The following is a 26,132-nucleotide window of genomic DNA, read 5'->3' on the forward strand; positions in this document are numbered from 1 at the left end:
CACACACACACACACACACACACACACACACACACACACACACACACTGACAGGACTCGGAAGCTCATGTGAAAAAGCTCAGGTGACCAGAGTTAGAACACATTGAGACAAAGTGAGTAGTGAACAGTAACCACACAGACCCTCCTGCCTTACATGGGATTCACTTCAGTGGGTTTACCGAAATTATTAGAAAGGTGCAGGTGCTCTTACCTCACCTGAGATGCCTGACAAGCTCAGCTGCACAACCCAGTGCTGTCCCTGACTGGGGGCTGCACTCGCTGCTGCCATCACGCACCACCAGGGAGGATGGCACCTCGGCTTGAAAGATCCAAAGACAAATATGAAAGTAGGGTTTTTACTGAGCATAAAATGCTCCCATGCAGCCATAATTCAAACTGTTGTTAAACCAAGGACAATATGTACTGTATTATACGCCCCCTCTCCCACACACAGTGGAATAGTTTCCGTGCTGATAAATATAAGCAATGGAGTGGGTAAATGAGCGTAAAAATAGCAACTCTTCCCCACAGAAGAATTCCAATTAACACATGCAGAAAGAATGAGGGAACGGACATATGAGGAGATAGTGGTGAGTGCGTGTGACCCTAGGTAGCACTTGGGAAGCAGAGGCAAGAGGGTCAAAAGGCTAGCCTTGGCTACAGGGACTGAGAGAGCAAGAGGTGGGAGGCGGTGAGAGAACATCTTTGAATACAATTCCTGGAGGAAAGTCTAACCAGTGAGCACTAAATGAGGATTGTAAAACTTAATCGAAGTGGGACACTCCTGCGGTTTTAAAGAATCTTCTCCAGAATACTTAGGGGGAAAGAATAAGTTTGCAGAAGAGTATTGGCAGTCGCCACGTGGTCCAGATGGCTGAAGCTGGCACATGTGGCCACCCTGTGTCTGGTTCTCCTCCACATCTGCAAAACTCCATTTAATCCTGAAAACATCACTGTCCTCTTCTTTATACTGGAACGTCAGTGAAGTTTATACTGGCAACTGACCATTAATAGAAACACAGGAGAAAGGAAAAGAAGCCACTCATATGTGTGTGTGTGTGTGTATGTCTGTGTCTGTGTGCCTGTGTGTGTCTGTGTGTGTCTGTGTGTGTAATTCTCACAGAATAAAAATTGTAATAAAAATCCTGATTTTGGGCCGCTGTCCTTGACTCTTTCTTTCTGTGCCAATAGTGCTCTTGGGAACATGTGAATGTTCCTATGATCTGCCAGACATTCTGCAAAATTGTCGCAAGCACCAACCCCAGGAAGTGACACAGTAAAAGAAGGGGAGTCTCCCCCTGGAGACCTGGGTTCAGTTCTCCCCAGAGGTATCAGAACTCTCAGGTCTCTATATCAAGTGCAAGGAAGGGATAAAGCAAATGGTATTTTAGATGACCAAAACTTCATAAAGCTATCTATATTCTTTCCTATTTTTATGACATAGTTAATTGACTATCACCTGGTTACAAATGGTTACAATTAGTTTAGCTAGAACACTATTAGTTCAAGTGCTGGAGTACTGGACTCTTGCTTCTTTCAAGCGTAGCTTGCATCTGTTATGAGAGGAGCAGTCAGAGGTTGCCAGTCACCAGTGCAAATAGCCACATGGACCTGGCCTCCAGTGTTTGCTCAATAACTATTGTCTCTGTAACTGCCATGTCATCCCCAAATCCCTGCTGCAGCCAGTGACCTTTCTGTGAAATGAGAGGTGGCAGAGGGCACGGGACACTTTCCCTGGAGTCTCTCACCTGGGAAAAGCCTAGACAGAGAGAAGGCAGGTTACCGGAGGCCAACTGCGCCTGCTCCTGTGCCTGTCTTGGCAAGGATGGTTTGTGTCAGCTTGGGGATGGCATTTGACCTGAAGATGTGTATGCTCCAGGACTGACAGATGCTTCCGCACAGGAATAGGACGAGGACCTGCTGTCATTATGGAGATCAAAGATGATCTTAGAATGTTCCTTAGACAACATTTGTATAAAGAAAACTGTAGTCTAGTCGGAAAAAATGGGGGTGAGGGTGGAAAGAATGTAGATTGAAGGAAAGATGGGGGGAGGTGTGGAGCACCGGCTTCCAGGCATGATGTTGCTGACGCATCCTTGAACTCATAGCAGTGTGACTATCTGCACAGATTGGGCATCTCATGGAGGCCCACTCCCCCCAAGGCTTTATACCCAGTTAATGGTTGACGAGGAAGGAAAGACATGCCTTCAGAGGTGTAGACACTGGTAATGTGTCCACACTCCTGTAAACAACCAAAGCGAAGCTCATTAGGTCATAAACAAAAAGTCATGAAAGTCCACGGGATCAGCAGGAGGGAAGGGAGAACAGGAGAGGGTGACGGTGAAAATGACGGAACTACCTTATGTACATATATTTAAAGGTCATAAGGAAACCTAGTAATATATATATATAAATAGTATATGCTAACAAAACATTTAAGATGACTGGCTATGGTGGCACATGCCTGTAAACCCAGGACTTGAGAGGTGGAGGCAGGGAGTTCCTTGTAAGTTCAAGGCCAGCCAGACCTACATAGTGAGATCCTGTCCCAAAGAAAACAAAATAAAACAAATGAAAAAAGAAGCATTGAAAATGAAGGCACAGGGAAGGCAGTTATGCTTTTGGAGACATGGATGTCTGTCAACAAATGTCAGGGGTGGGTGGTAATACACAGGCCCACATAGCAAAAGAACAATATTCTTTCTGTATGGTAGGCATATTAGCTTTTCTTCAAGTCTTATACGCTTCCTATTGCTAAGTCTGTCTCTGCGTTCTATAATCAGTCTTGAAGTGCATTTGAAATGAAAGTGAGGCTGACGAGATGGTTCAGTGGGTAAAGGCACTTGCCGCCAGGCCTGGTGAGCTGAGTTTGAACTCTGGGATCCACTTGGTAGCAAGAAGGAACCAGCTCCCACAAGTTGCCCTCTGACCTCTACATGTGCCATAGGATATGTGTCTACATACAAACATTAAATTAAATAAATAAATGTAGAATAAAATGAGGCTGGAGTGATGGCTCAGCCATTAAGAGTGCTGGTTGCTCCTCTAGAGGGCTCCGGTTGGATTCCCAGCCCTGCATGGCAGCTTACAAACATCTGTAACTTCAGTTCCAGTGGATCCAATGCCCTTCCCTTACCTCTACAGGCACCAGACACACAAGTGGTGAATATATGCAGACAAAATACCCATATACGTTAAACAAGGAAAATAAAATCATTTTTTAAAGCAATGATGAAGTTTTCATTTGCGTGATAAGTAAATAAGATTGTAGTGGCTCTGAGACAGTGTCGCAGGAGCGTTGTCCCAGACACCTGGACTTGAGATGCTACTCCATTCTGGCTCCTCTGGGGCTTTGGTTCTAGTGGAGGGAGGAGGCAGTTTGAGAAACGGTCACTGGTGATGGGATGTGGAAGGAGGTAGGGAGTCATGGAGTGTGATGAAGGGTACATGGAGGGAAAGAAGAGGGGTGCTCAGAAGAGCTTTCTAAGAAGGGCTGGAGCCAGAGCTGAGGACGCTGCCCTGTGTGAGCCCAGCTCTGCCTGGCATCGGGGAAGCCCAGAATGGCTTGTATTTGCTTGGGTTTTTGTCAACTTAACAGAAGCTAGTTATCTGGGGAGAATAACTGGAATTGAAAAAATTTTCCAACCATACTAGCCTGTGGGAAAGCCTGTGGGGCAATTTTCTTTATTGATGATTGATGTGTAAGGGCCATACCACCCCTGGGCAGATGGTCCTGAGTATCTAAGAAATTGCATTGAGCAAGCTAGAAGAAGCAAGCTCGTGAGCAATGTTCATCCGTGGCTTCTGTTTCAGTCCCTGCCTCCAGATTTCTGCTTGAGTTCCTGCCCTGACTTCTCTTGATAATGAACCATTGCCTAAAAGTGTAAGCCAAGTAAAACCTTTCCTCCATAGAGTGCTTTTGATAAAGGTCTTTATCACAACAACAAAAAGCTAATTAAGACAATAGGCCCTTAATAAATAGTGCTGGGAAATGGACTATCCTAAGTCATAAATGTCCCTGCTGGGGCTTCTTCTCAAACCCAAGGCAAGGGGCAGAATGTGGAAGGGGACAGACCTAGTGTCATGGGTAAAAATCACAGTTCATCTCACTGTTCCCTCTCTCTGTGTGTCTGGAAAAGATGCTCCATGGGGCACACATGGTTATCATCAGTGTGGATGGAGAAGACCGTGGCAACACTATCAAACGGGTGACCTCAGTCAGGGACAGCCACAGAACTTGTTGGTGGAACGCCCCACCCACCAACTGCCGAGCAAACATGTATTGCAAATCTGCAGGAAACATTCACAGAGATAGACCATATGCTGGGCCATAAAACAAGGCTTGGTGAATTGAAGTCATGCAGTGTTCCCTGACGACAAGGGAGCTAAATGAGCAGTGGATGCAGAAAGACCTGGTAACTTTCAAATACGAAGTAATTAAATACAGCAGTTGGAAATCCCCACTGGGTCAACATGAAATCACATGCAAGCTAAGAGAGTCTCCATGGCTCCCTGTGAGGAGTGGGGTAGACGGAGGCAGGTATGGAGGACGTCACAGATTCCTGGGGGACTATCAAAGTGCCTTGGTGTTGGGCAGAAAATGGAGAGAAATGGGCAGGTCCAGATGTTTTGAATGTAGTTAGTCAGATTTTAACACACACACACACACACACACACACACACACACACAAAATTTGTACCCAGTTGTATTGAGGAAATTGGTCCACAGGTGGAGCAAGATGAATTTGAGAGAGAGCCAGTGAGTTCCCGATAATCAGGCTGTCTGTGGCTAGGACCCAGTACATTTGACAGATGTTTCTTTCTCTCTTCTTCTTTAAAAAGATTTATTTACGTGTGTGTGTGTGTGTCTGTCTGTCTGTCTGTGTGTCTGTGTCTGTATCTGTGTGTCTGTGTCTATGTCTGTGTCTATGTCTGTACTTGTGTGACTATGTGTCTGTGTGTCTGTGTGAATGATGCCACATGTATGCAGGTACCCACACAGGCTAGAAAAGGCCATCAGCTCCCCTGAGCTGGAGTTACATACAGGTAGTTGTGAACCACCCAATGTAAATGCTGGGAACCGAACTCAGGTTCTTCAGAAGAGCAGGAAATGCTCTTACCTGCTGAGCCATCTCTCCTACACCCTTAGCACATTTTTCTGAGCTAGGTCACTCGTAGTGGCTGTCCAGAGTTGGGGCAATGGAAGGGCTGAGCAGCACTGTCGACAGATGGCCTTTGTGTGCCACCCTACTTCTCTTTGTTAAAAAAGCCTCTCACCAAGTGTTCATTAGTTTCCATAAAGGAATCAGAATGGCAACTTCTATATACTCTTGGTAAATATTATTCTTCCCATTATAACATAACCAGCAACGATACTAGCATGATTGCAGGCCTACGGGGATGGAGTGTTATTACAGTCATTTTGTATTTTGTTTTTACAGGTTAATTGTGAGAAGGCTTAGTGCCAGTTTCTAGTCACGATAACCTGTGCATTGTGATATTTGGAAGGTCCTAAAATGCTGTTTCTTCTCCTCTTGACTTTGATGACATAAAATGCTTTCCATGGTTGTTGCCTGTCTAGATGTGACGTGTACACTGATGTGAACCATAATGACCTGCCCTTGGTTTAGACAGAGCAGAAGTTTCTGCAAGCAAAGCTGCTGCTTATAGACTTACCTGGCTGCTGTTTGAGAGCCTTGTATGTTCATGTGATCAGTTAGTGCTACGACTCTGTGTAACTTTAATTTTTTTAAAACCTATTTTTAGTGGTGGTTCTTAAATGCTTTAACTTCCCTTTTAGCCCCCCAAAGGTAGTGGGAAAGAAAGATATGTGTGTGGGGGGGAGTGGACCTGTTTAGAAAGGTTCTTTGGAGCAACTCCCATCCATGTTGTCTGTAAATTGGCAGTTCAGTTCACAGGTCAGCAGCAGCACCTTGATCTGCTCGCAAACACTTCACCAGCAGTCTAGTTGGGTAGAGTTGGGATAGCAAACAGGAACCAACAATGGTGGCACTATCTAGCAGAGACAGCTAGGCTTCAGGCTCAGCGCCAGCAGGAGTCAGCAGGAGAGACCATCAGGAATGCCAGTTCGCTATGCCTCTCTCAGTGAAGTGAAGACCAGTGAAGACCAACAAGCGTTGCACAGCTAGCTGTATAAGCAAGCCTCGCTCAGCCTACGTCACTGTCTGTCGAGTCCTCCATGTGTCTTGCCTCTGCACAGGTCTTGCCTCTGCTGATATCACAAATTCAGCTCAACTACACAATGTAGACCAATATATGCATATTGTTAGCAAAGAATCCTTCATCACGTGTCCTTTCATGTGCTTGCCTTAGCAAAACATCCTTTCCTGTGTCTGCTTCAGCTAAACGTTCCTTCAAGAGTCTGCCTTAGTCTTTCAACTGTGTCCACTTCAGCTAAATGTTCCTTTACATGTTTGCTACAGCAAAACACCATCCAACTGACTTTTCGAAGAACCCTTAAGTTTCCACTTCACCTCTACTATTTACAAATGGGGGAGCAGAGGCCCCAAAGACCCAGCATCATGTCCAAAGTCACATGATAATTGCCTTAAAGTGGGTTCCACGGATACACCAGACTCAAAATCCCTCGGGGAGGCTTCCCCCACCTCTGAGAGGTGCCTTTGTGTATTTCTTTTGCCATATAATCTACTTTTCAGAGAAAGCATATTGAAAGTCTCCACTCAGCTTAACTTGGGCACCTCCCATGAGGCCAGGTGCTCACCATCTTGTGTCCCCCTCCCTTGAGGAAAGGAGAGTTCACTAGTAATCTGAGGACTTCTGGTGTCAAGTTGCCAGACTCTAAAGAGACCTAAGAGATGGGCCTCTGGGCATGCCTGAGGAATGTTATCTTGATTGTGTTAGTTGATGTGGGAAGACTAGAGGTATCCTTTCCTGAGAAAGGCTGAGATCTTGGAACTGGAAAACGGGGACCAAAGGAGCTGAGCACTTTGTTTTGGTTTGCTTCTTGTGGATGCAATGGGACTTGCTCCTCCAAGCTCCCACAACATCTCTGATACCATGGACAAAATAAATCATTGCTCCCTTAAGTTGGTCTTGTTGAAGTATATTTGTAACTGCAACAAGAAAAGAAAGGAAGCCAGGTATGGTGTCACATGTCGAGTGGATCTCTGTGAGTTCAAACTCAGCCTGCATTACCCAGTGAGTCCCAGGCTAGCTGGTGCTAGGTAGTGGAGGGAGGAGGAGAAGGAAGAGGAGGAAGAGGAGGAAGAGGAAGGAGGAGAAAGAGGAGGAGGAGTAGGAAGGAGGAGGAGAAGAAGGAGGAGGAGGAGAAGGAAAAGGAGGAGGAGGGAGGAGGAGGAGGAGAAGGAAAAGGAAGAGAAGGAGGAAGAGGAGGAGGAAGAAGAGGAAAGAGGAGGAGAAGGAGGAAGAAGAAGGAGGGAGCTAGGCTTTGGCACCTGCACTATCCAGTGTCTCTGAGGAACCTCAGGGTGATGAAGATCTGTTTTACCATGGTTTCTTGTTGCTTGAGTGAATATCCCTGGAATTGTCCTTGATTTTGCCTTTCCACATTTAGTCCATCTGTCATCCCCATGGCTTCTGTCTGCTTAGGATTGAACCATTTCCTACTCCGTGGTTGTTGTCACCAGAGTCAGTCCATCCTCCAATCTCAACTCACCAATCTCCCTGCTTTGTCTATGCTTCTCAACAGTCTGGTCTCAGTGGATGATCCCACAGAGTGATAGAGTCCCTCAGTGAAGAGCCATCCAGTGGCTACCATCCCACAGAGTCCAAACAAGAATGTCCTCGGCCCTAAACCACCAGCCCCCTGCTACCTCTCTTCATCTTGGACTCTTCCCATTGTTGCTGTGTCCAGCCATGTGGTCTCTTGTCATTGGTGTGCCAGACACACCCCTGTCCTCTTCTCATGTGCCCAATGTGAACCTGTTCTGAGCTGAGCTTTTAGATCACAAGATCCCACCCAACTAGAGAAGCACAAGCCTGTTACCCCAGAACTCAGGCGGCAGAAGCCGGAGTGTTGTGAGTTCTGGACCAGCCTGGGCTACATAGTGAAATCCTGTCTTGAATAAGCAAACACTGTAAACTCCCCTGTGTGGTTTCTACCTGCTTATATATACTATATAATCAGAGGTTTTATCTTCTTGCCACCTCCTATAGGCAGATAGTTGTTTGTTTGGCTGGGTCATCCCTGGCACTTAGGAGACTTCCATTGCACTGAGAACACTACAGGTGTCTGTTACCAAGAACAGCACATTGTCCTATGGGAAAGTAGACACTCAGATGTTTTTGTGAGCTCTTTATTTTTAAGAAAGTATGAACAGTGTTGGCAAGTTTCAACAAGTAAATAAACGCATCTGCTACTAGGCCTGACCATGTGAATTCCATCCTAGTGGATGCCACATAGTGAATGAATGAACTCCTGCAAATGGTCTGACTTCTACATGTGTGCTATGGCATGAGTGCCCCACACATATGCATAACACACACAACTACTACTATACAACTACTGCTAATGATGATGATAATAAATAAACAGTCTGAAACAGGGCCTTACTATGTAGCCTGGAACTCCCTATGTAGACCAGGCTGGCCTCAGACTGTCAAAGATTAGCCTTTTTCTACCTCCATAGTGCTGGGGTTAAAGTTGTGTGCCACCATGCCTGGCAACAAAGGAAAACAAAATTAAAACTGGGTAAATGGGGCTAGAGAGATGCCTCCGTGGTTAAGAGTACTTGCTGCTCTTCCAAAGGACCCAGGTTTGATTTCCAGCACGTGGTGACTCTCATCGACTGTAACTCCAGTTTCAGGGGATCTGTTGCCCTCCTCTGGCCTCTGCAAGCATCAGGCACGCACCGGTGCACCTACACACATGCAAGCAAAACACTCATCTACATCAAATAATGATAAAAGTTGTAAAAGCTAGGCAAGTAATTCAAAATTTTAAAAGTCCTTTTATGCCAAAATGAATAATGATAATAATAATAATATAGCTTTGGGCTGAATTTGACATATATGCCCCTAATTTGCCATTTTTAGGTTATGTTCATGTCTTAGTCAGGATTCCTGCACAAACATCATGACCAAGAAACTAGTTGGGAAGGAAAGGATTTATTCATCTTATACTTCCACATTGCTGTTCGTCACCAAAGGAAGTCAGGACTGGAACTCAAGCAGGTCAGGCAGCAGGAGCTGATGCAGAGGCCATGGAGGGATGTTACTTACTGGCTTGCTTCCCCTGACTTGCTCAGCTTGCTTCTTATAGAACCCAAGACTACCAGCCCAGGGATGACACCACCCACAAGGAGCTCTCCCCTCTGGATCAGTAATTGAGAAAATGCCTTACAGCTGTTAGACATTTCCTCAAGGGAGGCTCCTTTCTTTGTGATAACTCCAGCTTGTGTCAAGTCGACACACAAAACCAGCCAGTACAGTTCAACTGATTCTGCAACCGTTATAGTCTATTTCTGTTGCTATAACAGAATGGAGAATTTATAAAGAACAAAAGTTTGGGATTGGGGATGTAGAACTCTTGCCTACTAATATGCATGAGGCCCTAAGCTCAACTCTTAGCACCGCAAAAACTAAACAAAGCAAAGGAGAGGTTTATTTTGGCCTACAAATCTGGAGGCTCAGAAGTGCAGGAGCCCAGCAGTGCTGTTTGCTCAGCTTCTGGTGAGGGTGAGAGCTCACAGTAGGGCAGAACAGCACACATCAGGAGAGCACGAAGACCAAAGTTCAAGGATAGTCTTACTTTGTCATTTATCCTCTGCTCTCAGCAAAGTCTCAATTCAGCTGGTGATTGAATCATCTGCTTAAAAGTCCTACCACCTTTTATGAGGGAGGAAATTCCAACATTTGTTATTAAGCAGAAAACCAAGTTCAAGCAGAACACTTTCAATTCCATTCTTAAATGTATTATGTTGTAGACATTTTAATCCCAATCTGGGGTTTCTACCTTGCCTTTGACCATTCAATTCCCGGATAAAAGACACGAAACTTTTATTATTTACAATAAGATTTAAACAGCACAAAAGCTGGGCAGATATCTACCCTCTATGGTATTAAATCTACTTTCCTGTCGATAACTCCAAGTTGTTACTTATTATGTTTCATCTGGGCTGCTCTTAACTCCAATTGGCCAGCCCTCAGGGCCATGTTTTCATGATTCATTCAACATATGGGGGCTCACCTTCTCCTTCTCCTTCTCCTCCTCTTCTTTCTCTTCCTTCTTCTTCTCCCTCCTCCTCCTTCCCTCTCGCTCTTTCTCTCTGTTCTTCTTTGACCCCAAATCAGGAAATCCTAAAGCCCACCTATGTCTCTTCTATCCAGCTATTGGCTGTTGGCATCTTTTATTTATGAATAATAAATAACTTGGGGACAGGGTCACTTGAGTCTATGTGCAGACTCCAGGTCTTGAGGCCACACTTAACATTACAATAGACAGCAAGACCAAACCTCATCTCTCAACTCTAACCCTTAAAGTCTTCAGAATCAAACCATATACTTTTAACTTTTAATTGGTTTTGTGAATTTTACATCATGCACTCCAATCCCACTCATCTCCCCTTCCCCTTGTTTCTGCTCTCCACCTTTGTAACCTCCCCTCCATCAGAGAAAAAAAAATCTCATTGTGGAAGCTGTAGCATGTCACAGTGTGCCCCACAGTGCCCCTTTTGTCCACATGTCTTTGCTTGAAAATGTTTATGGCGATGACTCCTTGGACTGGTTTGAGACCTATGGCTTCTAGTACTCAATCAATACTGAAACCTTGCTGGAATTCCACTTGGATATCTGTTGCTGCCCTGTGTCATGGAGACCCTATAGTTCAGGATCTGCAATACTGGCCCCTTCATGTCCTCCAGCAATTCATCAGTTGGGTAGATGCTGGGGTGGGCCAATTCAAAGCCCTGGATCTGGGCCTGAGAGGTATCTGATCTGGTCAGCCCACCAGCTCTTCCACTATGGTGAGCTCTCCTGCTTTGCCCTGGCTGACGTATCCAATGCTGCTGCCAGCAAGGGACAGACCCAGCTCTCCAGCTCTCATGCCTTAGAGGCCAGCTCATCCAAGCCCACACCATCAGGGCCAGCTCTACTGTGCTGCCCAGGTGAGGTGCAGGGCCAGTTCTCCCAAATGCTTCAACAGGCAAAGGGCTGGGCTGGCTCTCTGGCTCTCATGCCCATGGGGGCTCATCCCCAATCTCTGAAGCCAAGGCCAGCTCTACCCTTTTGCTCAGGCAAGTTGCAGGGCCTACTTTTCTGAGTGTTGCAGCCAATGAGAGACAGGGCCAGTTCTACCACTCTCATGACCCCAGGGCCAGAGCTCTCCCACAATGCCCAGCTTCTCTGCTACCTGCTAACCATAATAGCCACACCTGCAACACCTCTAGGGCAGACAAACAATATGTTTGAACCAAATCAATGGTTACTGTTAGAAAGGAAATGACAGGGCTGGCAATATGATTCAGCTGGTAGGAACACTTCCTGCTGAGCCTGACGACTTGAGTTCAGTCCTAAAACTCCACATGGTCAACAAGGAGAGAACTGGCATCAGCAAGTCATCCTTTCTAATAGTAAACAAATATATGAAGCAATAAGATGTTGTTATAGATAAGCATTACCCCATTTTCATCCTAACTGGGCTTGGTGGTACACTTGAGAGGCAGAGGCCAGAGGATGCCGTGTTCAAGGCCATCATAGGCTATGTAGTGAGATCTTGTGTCAGAAACTAAAACCACGATGGGATAGAAAGGGACTCTACTTATATAATTCCAGCCATGTACATCAGCTTTCCCCTCTTGAGGGACAGTCCTTCATGTTATAATAACTCCCTGCTTCCTTTTCCTTTCCTGGACCTTCCTCCTATCCTTTTTCCTTTTTTTTTTCCCCTTTTTTGTTTTGATGAGGGTTGATAACCTATTTTTTTATTAAAGAAAGTATCGATATAGCAATGACTAAAGACCAAGGAGAACAATGAAAGTACTGTAGTCAGTAAACTTCAATTTGCTAGTAGATTTCTGCGAGACCCCTGGCTAATTAAAGCGTTGGTAGGATATGCCTTAATCAGGTCTCGTTCTATACAACAATAAAGAGAACGTCTCCAAGAGTTGAAGTGCCTTTCTCCCCCTCTCTAATCCTAAGGTTTTAAATTAGTTTATTTTCTTTTTAACACTCTATGGTGTCAGACACTGAAATACTTCTGGCAAACAATTTTATCTTTCTCTAGGCTCATTAGTCCCACCCACTCTAGGAGAGTAATAAGAGAAGGAAGTTTGTCAGTACATGACACTTACATCACACGGGAGAATACACAGGGCACCAGGGCAGGAGACTGGCTTATTTAACTATTTAACGGAGAACCATACATTTCATTATATTATTTGTCTTAGTCACTGTTCTATTGCCCTAAAGAGACACCATGACCGAGGCAACTCTTATAAAAGAAAGAAAGCATTTAGTTAGGGGCTGGCTTACAGTCTCAGAAGTTTAGTTCATTAACATCATGACTGGGAGCATGGCGTCAGGCAGGGCAGGCATAGTGCTGGAGAAGTAGTTAAGAAATAGATCCTGATTCAGAGAGGGAGGAGAAAAAGAGAGAGGGAGGTGGGAGACGGAGGGAGTCTGTCAAGAGCTTTTGAAACCTGAAGCCCACCCTCCCAGTGACACACTTCCTCCCAAAAGGCCACACCTCCTAATTCTTTCAAATAGTGCCACTCCCTGGTGACTATTCAAACAACCACTATTTATTTATTTGTTTGTTTGTTTATTTGGTGTGTGTGGTGTGTGGGGTATGTGTGTGTGTGGTGTGTGGTGTGTGTGTGTGTGTGTGTGTGTGTGTGTGGTGTGGTGTGTGTGTGTGTGTGTGTGGTGTGTGTGGTGTGGTGTGTGTGTGTGTGTGTGGTGTGTGTGGTGTGTGTGTGTGTGTTTGTACGTGTTTGTACAGATACACATGCTGTGGCTTGAATGTGGAGATCAGAGGACACCTTGCAGACCTTGGTTCTCTTCTTCCACTATATTGGTCTCTAGGGTGGAACTCTGGTCGTTAGCTTCCAGGGGTAAAATGCCTTTATGTCCCACCCCCACCCCAGTTATCCTGCCAGCCCTTTGAGAATAATAAATTGCAAACCAATGACAAGACAAAGCAAAGCAGCTGCAAGCTTCCAGGGGAATTTTGGGAAGGGCAGTGTAGGGGAAAGGCTAGTTGAGAAAAGTCTGCAGAGTCTCAGTTTCTGAGCTGTGGAGGTCTTCAGAGAATGTGCCTCCTCTCTTTGGGTAGGAACTAGTGGGGGAAGATTAGAAGGGTCTATGTTTTTAGGAGTCTCTGTCCTGTTTCTAGGAAAACAGACAGGACAGGTAGATAGCTCCCCTGTGCCCTGTCTTCAGCTGAGTAGTTCTTCATATTTGGACCATGTGTGTTCTGGTTTCTTTCCAAAGAAAGCAAAGACATGAAGCCCTTGGGATGGTTGGGCGGGGGCATCAGACAACAGGTTTCTAGTTATATATGACGTGCAGTTTTGTACCATAAGCGTTTGTTAACACTTTTGTGGAGAGTTTACCCTTCTCTCCACAGTACACTCGGATTTCTGAATGACAGACTAGTGCCAACCTGTGACAGTTTTACCTTTTCATAGGAAATAAGGAAAAATAAGGAGTATGTGGGGTAGTTGTTTGTTTGTTTTTGTGTTTGTTTGTTTTGAGACAGGGTTTCATTGTAGACTGCAGCTAGCCTCAAACTCAGAGATATGGCTGCCTCTGCCTCCAGAGTTCTGGGACTAAAGGCATGTGCCACCACACCCGGCTAAGTGATAGATTGGTAGATTAAAAAATTATGGTGGTGGTGGTGGGGAGGCTACGTGCTCCATTGCAGAATTCATCACAATTCTGAATGAAATCAGGATCTTTGAGTGGTTTTGCGCTTTTTTTTTTTTTTTTGAGACAGAGTTTCTCTGTATAGTCCTGGCTCTCCTCGAACTTGGTCTGTACACCAAAGTGGCCTAGAACTCAGATATCTGCCTGCCTCTGCCTCCTAAGTGCTGGGATTAAAGACATGCATTACCACACCTGACCAGCTTGCTTTATTTTGTTTTAATAGGATAACAGCTGTTAGTTTTAATTTTATATGCTGATTTATAAAATCTGTTCATCTAATGGACGAGAAGAGAAAGAGCCTGAGGTTAGTCAAGTAGGCATTGAAATAAGTCCAGTTGAAGTCCCTGCAAAACTGGATTGCTTAGTACCCGTGTTCACACTGTTAAATGCTGGAGATCCAAACAAGTGCTGTATTAATCTACTCAGCTCCCCAATGAGACACGAGTGACTGGTTCCTCAAACAACAGAAACATGTTTCCCAAAGTTCTGACTGGGAAAAGTCCCAGACTTGGATGCCAGCAGGGTTGGGTTTGGGCAAAGGTTCTCTCCCTGATATGCATGACTAGCCACCTTCTCACTGTGTCGTAATGGGGCCGGGAAGAGAGGGCACTTTCTGGTCCCTACTGTCCAAAGGGCACTAATGCATTATGATGACATCCTTATGACCTCAGTTAATCCCAGTGTTCTTCCAAAGCTGTATGTCCAAATGCTGTCCTTTGAGGTGTCAGGGTTTCATTGTGGATTTGGACACAGAGGCACACACATGGTAATTCATAACACGTATGATTACATTGAGGACCCAGAAAGAGTTAAATCTTTCCTTGGTTAAACTGTTCCCAAGTTTGGGGAACAACAACAAAATGAGACAACTTGCTGACTCAGGCTTTAAAGTTTCACACTCGAAGGCCTAACCCTGGAAGCTGGATTGCAGGTGTAGGTGTAAGGGACACCCCTGCACCTGAGAACGCTAGGGAAAAGATGTAGCAAGCCTCCTAGTAAATAGAAGTCTATGGGTGTTTATTTGTTTGTTTGTTTGTTTTAAAACACAGAGCAAGAATATTCTATGACATCCAAAAATTATATAAAATTCCACTTTCAATGTCCTTACGTGCAGTTTGGATGACAAACACCCTTGTTCACTTACAAGTTGCGCGTGCTGCTCATAGGTTACATCAGCAGGGCCAGCTGGCTACAACAGAGCCTGGAGTTTGTACTGCCTGGTCCCCTACAGGAGAAGCTTGTCAATCCCAGATCTACAAACTTAGTCAGCTTTTTTAGACATGCTTTTTCTACTTCCAAGTCCAAACAGGCTGAAAATATCACCTTAGAAAGATATGGAAGCAATGTCCCAGAGTCCTCAGTCCCAGTGCTTGGGATAGGCCTGGAGCGTCCACGTGGAACTGTCAATACCTGGCTATTCCAACAAAGAACTAGGAGGGAAAGACAAGTGGTCTACTTGTGGGAGGAAAGAACAAACAAAAAAGAGCTACAGTGTTGAGTTGATGTTTCCGGTTTCATCTCTTTTAAAGTCTGGCCCATTTACAACTAGACTAGGGCCCCTGAAGTCCGGCCAGTGTAGAGCCAGGTATATCTGCCCTCAAGCCTCCACTCCTTGGCTGCCACTCATCCTCAGGTGACAGGAAAAGAGAGGAATGGGAGCTAAGAGTGGTACCTGGTATAGAACCCGACGTTGGTCACTCACTATCAGTGACATTTTTCCTGTTGAGCCACTTTCATAGTTTCTGACCTGCTTTTGCTTTGCCCCCGCCCCTTGTACACAAAGGCGATCTTAAAGGATGTGGACTCACTTCTCTACGTGGACACTGACGTCCTCTTTCTGCGGCCCGTGGATGACATCTGGAAGCTTCTAAGACAGTTTAACTCCACCCAGCTTGCTGCCATGGCCCCAGAGCATGAAATCCCTAAGATTGGCTGGTACAGTCGCTTTGCCCGGCATCCTTTCTACGGCTCCGCTGGGGTTAACTCAGGGGTCATGCTCATGAACTTGACTCGCATACGAAGTACCCAGTTCAAGGTAAGGAAGAGCTTGAAAATACCAACAAAAGACCGGGAGTTAAGGGTGACGGTGGCAAACCCTTAAATCCTAGTACTCAGGAGGCAAGGGCAAGCATATCTCTGAATTCTAGGCCTCAGTGATCTGGTATCAAAAAAAACAAACAAACAAACAAACCAAAAAAAAAAACAGGAGTTACCATTTTCAGTAGGAACAGGCTGGGATGCTTTGGGTGTGGCTGTGGCTGTGCTGATCTGGCCTGTGGATATGGATGGAAGGATCCAGAGGTATTTGAAACGTTGTGGAATTTTGCTCTGAAAAGCTCAGGTGGCTATGTAATGTGAAGCTTCATCGTCTCCATTCAGAAAAACTATGTGATGTTTCTGAATTATTTAGTGTCTGAACTATGTTTGTTCAAGACTTCAAAGCTCATGCCCAGTCTGAATGACTGACTCTATAGGTGTATTTATGTGAGTACGCTGATCTCCGTGCATCGCTGATCAGGGTCTCTTTTCTACTAGTCAAAAAATAAATAAGAACAGAAATGAAGATCTTTAGATGATAGTCCCCATTCTCCTTGTGTTAAGAATAGGAGGCTGGGAGGTAGATAGCTCAGTTGGTAAAGTGCTTCCCTTGAGAGCCTGAGGACCTATGTTCAATCCACAAGTTAAAAAAAAAAGCCAGAAAATATCTTTTAAAAGTCAGGCAATGGTGGGCACATGCCATTAATCCCAGTACTCGGGAAGCAGAGACAAGGGAATCTCTGAGTTCAAGCCTAGCCTGGACTACAGAGTGAGTTCTAGGACAGCTAGGGCTACACAGAGAAACCCTGTCTTAAAACAAAACAAAACAAAACAAAACAAAACAAAAGCACGATGTGGCTTATGATCCCAGTGCTGGGGAGGCCAAGGCTGGTAGATTTCTGGGGATCACTGGCCAGCTAGCATATTCTATGTGGTAAGTTTCAGGCCACTGAGAGATCCTTTCTCATCAAACAAGTAGATGGTCTCCAAGAAGCAACATTTGATGTTCATTGGCCTCCACATACACTTGCACACACAGATGCTCACATTCATCTACATACAGGTTTGCACCACTACACACATGAATGTGCACACACCTGTACTCACATACACCAAAAAAAGGAAGAATAGCCAGTGTGTGGTCTGTACAAGGCTTCAATCCACAGCATGCCAAAACAGTGACAAATAAAAAAGAGTAGGCTAGAGTCTCAGTAGTTAAAAGATCCAGCACCCACATGGCAGCTCACAACCATCTGTAACCAGAGGATCCTCTTCTAGCCTTCATGGGCACCTGGCACACATGTGCACAGATATCCATGCACACAAAACACTCTGTGCTAGTTAGGGTTTCATGGATGTGAAGAGATACCGTGACCAAGGCAACTCTTATAAGGACAACATTTAATTGGGGCTGGCTTACAGATTCAGAGGTTCAGTCCATTGTCATGACAGGAAGCGTGGCAGTGTGTAGGCAGACATGGTGCTGGAGGAGCTGAGAGTTCTACATTGATCTGAAGGCACCCAGGAGAGATTCTTCCACAGGCAGCCCATGAGCACTAGGAGCCCTCAAAGCCCACCTACACAGTGACACACTTCCGCCAACAAGGCCACACCTAGTAGTAGCATTTCCCATGGGTCAAGCATTTTTAAACCACCACACAGCCACCATACACATAAATTAAAAAAATTTAAAAACCGTAGGCTAATCTGTATATTACTAGCAGTAATACAATTTCCAAAAACCTCAAGTGAAGAAAAAAAATGATCATACTTTTTATGCCTTAGAAATTTCCAGAAACATGCCCGAGAGACCTTTAATTGTTCATTGTAGATGCTTTGGTGGAAAGTTGGAACAGGATCTAGAAAGAGCAGCAGAAAAAATACACTTTGTAACTTTTTATCCTAATGTACAATTTGAATACTTCAGTTGTGGGTGTGATACTTTTAGTTTAAAAGTAATTTTTCTGAAACAAGGACAGGATGGATATGGTGGCACACACCTATAACCACATCATTTGGGAGGTAAATACAGGGGCCCCACATTGAAGGCCAGCCTGGGATATAGTGCAAGACACACTAAAATTTGTTAATTAAATGAAGGGATAAAGATGGTTTCCGCCGGGCAGTGTTGGCACACACCTTTAATCTCAGCATTTGGGGGGCAGAGGCAGGCAGATTTCTGAGTTCAAGGCCAGCCTGGTCTGCAGAGTGAGTTCAAGGACAGTCCAGGCTATACAGATAAACCCTGTCTCGAAAAAACAAAAAAACAAAAAAACAAAACAAAAAAAAGATGGTTTCCCCATTAAATTAATGCCTTGACTCTGTGATCACTGTTTTATTTCTTCACAGATATAAAATAGTTCTAAGATAATTTTTTTTTTAATGAACAAAGCTAAGAAAGAGGTATAGTTTCAGTACGTGTTTTAGAAATCACAGACATGATGTGGAGCGGAGACTCAGTGGGTAAAAATGTTGTGGTAGCAACCTGATGACTGGAGTTCAGAACCCTAGAACCCACATAAAACTGGACACAGTCGCCCAATGGGCTGCAACCCCAGCACACTGAAGTTCCAGACAGGAGCAATGCTGCAAGTTATCAGTCAGCTAGCCTGGAATCAGCAGCAAAGAGATGTGTCTCAAACAAGGTTGAAAAGGCAGGGCTGGCTATCAGAAGGCTGTCATCTCATTCGAGTGTGTGTGCTGTGATACACGTGTGCTTGCTTCCACACACACAAACGGGCATTCTCACACATCTCACACACCTCAGAAAAGGCTGATGAGGTGGCCCAGCAGGAAAGGGTTGGGGGGCTTCCTCCTGAAAACACAAGCCTGATGCCCTGAATTCCATCTCTGCAGTCCACATAAAGGTAAGAGAAAAGCAACTTCACAAACCTATCCTCCAGGACCTCTACATGTACCCCCATGGCACATGGTGTCTCTCTCTCTCTCTCTCTCTCTCTCTCTCTCTCTCTCTCTCTCTCTCTCTCTCTCTCTCACACACACACACACACACACACACACACACACACACACACACACCTACACTCAAATAATAAACAAAATTTAAAATAAAAAAGGGGAAAGATAAGAAGACCATAGGGCCCTCTCCACTTTCTGATCCACCCTGCATCCATAGGTGTGTCTTCCCCAAAACTCTACCCACAGTTTTGCTTTCTTGGTTCTGTGACCAGGGTAGTGGGGCCACACCTGCATTTGCTGTCTCAAGGATAAAGGAAAGCTGTCCCCATTTTCACAGGACAAGGCATGCTTGCTTTGCCTCAACTGCTTTCATGGTTCTCTCTCTTCCAGAACAGCCTGATTCCAACAGGCCTGGCTTGGGAGGAGATGCTGCTCCCGCTGTACCAGAAGTATAAGAATGCCATCACGTGGGGCGACCAGGATTTATTAAATATTATTTTTTATTTCAACCCAGGTAAGTGCTCTTTTCAGAATGCCACTCTGTAGGAGTGCCAACCTCATTTCATGGGGACATTCCAGGCCTAGGCTACCATTGTGGACCTACAGGGTGCACAGAGAAGCCTGTGTTCCTCTGGCCCACTCCTGGATCTGCCCCCTGGGTGTCTGCGGAGGCAGGGCCCCAGCAACTGAGACAAAAGGCCAAATGTTGAAGCCTCCAACGCTGCTCTCTGGTTTTAGAGAGTATCTTTGTAGTCTTGTCTCACTATTCTTCCAAGAAGTGCAGTGCAAAGTGGCATAAGCCCTAAAGTCAGATGACTCCATTGTCTCAGCACAAGACCCTCATGGTAGAGCAACCGATGTCCGGAGAGCAGAGGGCCTAGAACAAGCTTGTGGGTCCCCAGGGGTTTGTTTTGTTATCTATAGAGCAAAAGAAAATTTTATATGTTGTTAACTTGGTAGCTGGGAGTGGGAGTCAGGAAGGGTATCCTGGTTGTTGTTTTGTTTAGTTTTTGTAGACTCCACCCAAGCTAAGGTCCTTTGTGAAAAAGGAACTTCAATTGAGAAAAATGATTCCTTCAAACTGGCCTGTAGGCAACTCTACGGGGCATTAATGATTGGTGTGGGCAGCCCAGTCCACTGTGGGTGGTACCCCCACTGAGTAGCTGGTTCTGAGTTGCTGTGCAAGCCCTGGAAAGGAAGCCAATGACCAGAGCTCCTCTATGGTCTCTGCTCCTGTTCCTGCCTCCAGGCTCCTGCCCTGACTTTCGTCAGTGCTGGATTGTTACCTGAAGTATAAGATGAAATAAACCCTTTCCTCCTCATGGTCTTTATCACAGTGAATGGAAATATAATTAGAACAAAGAGAGATGAACATTTCTGTCTCTGTTTTCATATTAATACCTAAATCTAATAACAGCTTCTTCTTCCCACGACTACCCTCTGCTAAAAACTTATTTAATTTCATTAAAATAAAAAACATGGGAAAACCTCTAGGGGAAATAAAGTAATCCTTTATTTATATACTTGAATCTGGACATTCCCTGCCAGTCCTGCCTTTCCTGATGTTGAGACCTATGTTGATAAAGATTCAGCCTGTGTTACATGTCACCCTTAAAGTACTTGTGGATCAGAAAAAGAAATACATCTGCCATGTCTAATTCCATAGGGGAAAGAAAATAAGGAAGTCAGTATGGGTGACTTTTAATTCATCCCCCTACACACGCGCACACACACACACACAGAGAGAGAGAGAGAGAGAGAGAGAGAGAGAGAGAGAGAGAGAGAGAGGGAGAGAGGAGGACACAGTCTGCACCTCCTTTTTCTTTTTCTTCTTAAGCAGAGACTGTCCTTTCTGTAGGTGAAGATGCATCAGTTGGGGTTTTAGGGCCCTGGAGATAGTCCAGCGGACACTGGTTAAATAAACAGATGGTGTCTCATAGAAACAAGGAGTAGGAATGCCCACAGGCTCAGCCCAGCAACCGCAGCAGGAGAAGACTTGGTGGGGAATGCTGGTGACATGCACCTTCTCCTGACCCAGCAGGGATTGATTGCAGGTGACATATACCCCTCCTACTGATTCTGTAGGGCCCAGTGGGGAATCCAGGTGACATGCATCCCTCCCTCTGATTTTCTTTATTCCTCTCTTTGAAGGTTGTTCTGTGCTCCTCAGGCCTTAAAGCAAAGTACTGAAATCTGCTATGGCTCCAGACACCCACAGAGACTAGATTTATGCCAGTTCCATACTCCCAGGGGAGAAGTCACAGGGCTCTGGTGGGGATTAGCAGGGCCAGCATAGAGTTCATGAATAATGGCTGGCTTGTACCAGTGCGTTAGCTTTCTCCCCACTGTGACCAAATGCCTGACAGAGACAACTTTATGAAGAGGGATTTGTTGAACTCATGGCTTTGGAGTTATCAATCTGGGACAATCTGGAGAAACAGCTCACACCATGTTCTCAGAGAATGTATCAGATGCAGCCTACCTCCTGGCTGTTAGGGATTGCGGATGGGCTTGGCCCAGGTAGAGCCTTCAAAGGCTTATTCCCACTGATCAACTTCTTCCAGGTAGGCACAATCTCCTAAAGTTTCCAGTTAGTGCCACCAGCTGGAGAGCAGTGCTCAAAATCTGAGCTTATGGGGCATTTTATATTCACACTATAACAACTAGTAACCAAGAGGCAGGTATTAGCATAGAGCAGCAGGTTGAGGTCAAGGTGTACAGCTAAAGGTCATGTGACACAACAGAAATAACTAACCCAAGAGGTTTATTGGGGGAGATAGAGACAGAGAGACAGTCTGGCAGACAGAAAGAGTGAGAAAGAGCCGTGATGCCCAGAGGGACCTTTTAAAGGATGTGTGTGTTGCTATGCAACTATTAGCAACAATGGAAATGTACTGTACCTGGCGGCAGCCGGTGATAATATAGCTGCTGGTGCTGGGTAGCTGGAAGGAAGGATGATGAAGCTCTTAATTTATACCAACAGGTGCTGGTCTAAGCCTCATCTTATTCAGTCTTCATAATGACTGTCACAGTCAGTGTTCTGTTGCTATGAAGAAACATCATGAGCACAGCAACTCTTTTTTTTTTTTTAAAGATATGTTTATTTATTTTATGTATATGAGTACACTGTAGCTATCTTCAGACACACCAGAAGAGGGCACTTGATTCCATTACAGATGGTTGTGAGCCACCATGTGGTTGCTGGGATTTGAACTCAGGACCTCTGGAAGAGCAGTCAGTGCTCTTAACCATTGAGCCATCTCTCCAGCCCCGAGCACAGCAACTCTTATAAAAGAAAAAGTGTAACTGGGGCTGGCTTACAGATTCAGAGGTTTAGTCCATTATCAGCAGCAGCAGAAGCATGGCAGCACACAGACAGACATGGTGCTGGAGAAGTAATTGTGGGTGCGACATCCAGATCCATGGGCAGCTGGAAGAGAGAGACTCGGGGCTCGGAGTGAGCTTTTTGAAACCTCAAAGCACCCCTAGTGACATAATTCCTCCAACAAGGCCACACCTTCTAATCCTTTCAAATAATGGCACTCCCTGGAGACCAAATATTGAAATCTATAGGCCTGTGGGGGCCATTCTCATTCAAACCACCATAATGATGCAACATCTTACAGAGAGGAAAGAGGTAGTGATTGTCAGCAAGGCTAATGAGTAGCAACACGGGTGTATACAACCAAGGTACACACTCAATTCTAGCCCTAGGGAGGCAGTGGGGAACATCTTAGACTGGGGTGGAGGACCCTAGAGTACCAGACAGGTATCCTAGCATGGGCATTTTGACTCTATTATTTCTTTAAATAAGGCATTTTAGAGGCTGGAGAGATGACTCCATGGTGAAAAACGTGTACTTCCCTTGCCAAGGACCTAAGTTCAGTTCCCAGCAACCTCATGAGGCAGCTCATAACTGCCTGAAACTCCAGCTCCAAAGGATGCTACACCTCTGATTTCCACAGGCACCTGCACTCATGTGCACATACCCATATGGACACACACACAAACACACCACCACCACCACTATCATCATCACCCTTAAAAAAAAAAATCTTTTTTAAAAGGGTGTTTTCTTCTCTTGCCACATGATTAGAACTATCTGACATGGGTATCTCCATCCATAGTCTCAAGCTGAGAATGAACCTCTGGAAAGACACAGTGGCTTTGCCACAAATCATCTTAGCTTATTGAACTTAGCTTATTATCTTAGCTGATTCAGACCACCACAGTGGCTTGAGTAAGAATGGCCTCCATAGGCTCATCTATTTGAATGCCTAGTGTTGGCATTTAGTCTAGGCTCCGCCCCACAGTTACCTGGCAACAGCCAGGCATGCCTGACTCACTATAAAAGGGGCTGCTTGCCCCTCCTCACTCTCTTGCTACCTTCTCTTCTCCTTTTGCCCCTGATCCTTACATCCTTACACTCTCTCTCCCCATTGCCCTCCCCACTCTCTATCTCCGTGCTCTCATGTAGCCTCTATTCCTCTCTTCTTCTTCTTCTTCTTCTTCTTCTTCTTCTTCTTCTTCTTCTTCTTCTTCTTCTTCTTCTTCTTCCTCCTCCTCCTCCTCCTCCTCCTCCTCCTCTTCTTCCTCCTCCTCCTTCTTCTCCTCTTCCTCTTCCTCCTCGTTTTCCTCCTCCTCTTCTTCCTTCTCTCTCTCTCTCTTTCTCTCTCTCTCCTTCTCTGTCTTTCTCTCAACTCCTCTCTCCCCATGCCCTGAATAAACTCTGTTTTATAAGATATGCGTAGCTGATACCTCAGGAGGGAAAGGGATGCCTCAGCAGGGGCCTGCAGAGGCTCCCTTCCCCCACACCATACTGTGCCTCCACCAAACATTCCTTCTTTCCTATCTTTTTATAAAACACAACACCTAGTCACTAGGGAATGGCACTATTTAAAGGATTAGGAGGTTTGGCCTTTTAGGAGGAAGTGTGAGACTGAAGGCAGGCTCTGAGGGTTCAAAACTCATGCTGTCTGGGGTTCCAGAGGCTTTCTCTCTTTGCTACCTGGGATCCAGACATAGAACTCACAGCTACTGCTCCAGCACCTTCTCTGCCTGCATGCCGCCATACTTCCTGCCATGATGAGGCTGGACTAAACCTCAGAAAGTGTAAGCCAGCCGAGTCCAATGCTTTCTTTTATAAGAGTTGCCGTGGTCATGGTGTCTCTTCACAGCACTAGAACACTGACTTAGACAGGATCAGTGAGTGAGTAACACTGAAAACAGCTTTGTACTTTAACTCGAGTGCCTTGTCTTTAATTGGGACTGAGCCCAGCTGGGTCTGATGGCCTAGGTGCCTCCTTCTGAGACCCATTGAGCCAATGATACTGTGACATAATTATGAAGTTGTTCAAAATCCTGGTTCTTAGCAAAGCCCGGTCAGGAACCAAGAACTCTGGTCCGAGAACAGTGAACTCACTCACTGTTCTTTGTGTGGCTGTTTGATCCCATTTTACACTTACCTAGGCACTGTATTAAACATTAGCTGTTTCTAACAAACATCTAAGGATAGCTACCCCTTACAAGTTTTTCTTTCATTTATTTTTTAAGTGGACTTTCTGCAACCCGGAACCAACTGTTTTCTGTTTTGTTTTTTAAGATGTGTCACCTTTAGCATTGTAAAGAAGAGGGTAATGATATTGGCCACAGCCTAGGAGATAAACATGTTTATCGTTGAAGTTTATTGGGTTGCTATGGATAAAGCCAAGCACTGACGAGAGTCTCCTGTAGCCAGTAACCTGCTTACTAAGATGTAGTTAAAAGTCATTAGCTAAACACTGTTGTAAACTCCCTGCCATAATTAGATAGTAAGCTTCTGGGTGTGTGAGTGCCTGGCTGGGTTACAGGCTGCCTCAAGAGGAGGCTAATGGAGCCCACGGGGATTGTGCAGGCAGCTGGTCCCGTGGGACATTTCCTGGTATGTGAGCCAAGGTGGCTTCTTCCAGAATGGAAGGCTGAGCTCATATTGTATGTGGGGAGGAGGAGGGGGCTGTGCATGTTTATGCATACATGTATGTGTGGTGCACGCATGTGGAAAATGGAGGCCAGAGGTTGACTTTGGGTGTCTTCCTCAATCACACTCCACCGAATTTTCTTTTTGGTGGCAGGGTCTTTCATTGAACCTGTAGCTTGCCGTTTTGGCTAGACTGGCTGGCCAGCAAACCTGAAGGGTACTCCTCTTGTCTCCGTTTCCCCAGCTGTAGGATTACAGGTATATGCTGCTACACCTGGCTTTTACAAGGGTGCTGGGGATCACACTTAGGTCTTCGTGCTTGCAGGACAAGCACTTTACCATCTGTCTCTTCAGTCCCTGAGCTCATACATTGACAGCTGGGCTTGAATTTAATAGAAAGAGAAAACCTGACCAAAACCCAAGGGAGCTCTGTCAGGATGAATGAGCTTCAGTCTCAGGGATTAAAACTCCACTCAAGGGACTGAAGAGATAGCTCAGTGGTTAAGAGCACTGGATGCTCTTCCAGAGGACCCAGGTTCAATTCCCAGCACCCACATGGCAGCTTATAACTATCTTTATCTCTAATACCAGGGGATCCCACATTCTCACACAAACACGAAAAACACCAATCCATATGACACACACATACATGCACACACACACACACACACATTTTCCAGTCAGACCAGCCACATGGGTCAGGTAAAGGCAGGCTTTCTGGAGGCTGTCTTTGGGATGCTTCCAAGGACTGTAGTAATTGTTTTAGACTCCAGAGTCCTACTTAGCTGTGGCATCTTTTCTTCTTAAGAGATTCCAGTGCCTGACAGAATTCTCTGTTGTCCAGTTCAGCCTAATTGTCATGCAATACTTAAGAGACCACAGGAAAATAAAGATGGTTTTTCTTACAGTTGGGAGAGAAATAGACCAGCCGTAAGACTATCCTTTTCTGGTTGCAAGGGGCCAGAGGAGCAGTTTTCCCACCCACCATATATGTCTGCTACCACTTTGGGCAGATTTCTAGAAAATACTGCAAAGAAAGTAAAACAAGCCAGGTATAAATGGCAATGCAGAGCATCCCACCAGAAGAGAAGTATAGAGTTCTCTAAGGGAGAGAGAAGAGCCAGCCTGCCCATGGCATGTACTTAGAAGACCAGGACTATGTGATGCCAGAGAGTTAGGGGGATCTCCTGTGGGACACACATAGGAGATCCCCTGTCACACAGGTCAAATCTTATTGATAGCTTTATTTTGGTTCCTCATTCTCACCCTTTCCAGGTCTCCCAGAGCTCTGGCCTTGGGTGTTTGGCTCCATTGAATGAACACCACTGTGGAAACACCCAGCCTCAGGCCGTAGT

General features: G+C 45.4%; 1 protein-coding gene across 1 annotated transcript in view; it reads left to right on the plus strand.

Annotated features, from left to right (window-relative positions):
• Gxylt2 (glucoside xylosyltransferase 2) overlaps positions 1-26,132 on the plus strand; it is a 90,924-nt gene that overhangs the window by 53,839 nt on the left and 10,953 nt on the right. Inside the window, exons 4-5 of the mRNA XM_028773112.1 lie at positions 15,649-15,900; positions 19,212-19,335. Coding sequence (XP_028628945.1) covers positions 15,649-15,900; positions 19,212-19,335 — 376 coding nt within the window. The remainder of the gene's footprint in view (positions 1-15,648; positions 15,901-19,211; positions 19,336-26,132) is intronic.

This window comes from Grammomys surdaster, unplaced genomic scaffold, assembly GCF_004785775.1.
Source record: "Grammomys surdaster isolate TR1022 unplaced genomic scaffold, NIH_TR_1.0 220, whole genome shotgun sequence".
NCBI classification, from domain to species: domain Eukaryota; kingdom Metazoa; phylum Chordata; class Mammalia; order Rodentia; family Muridae; genus Grammomys; species Grammomys surdaster.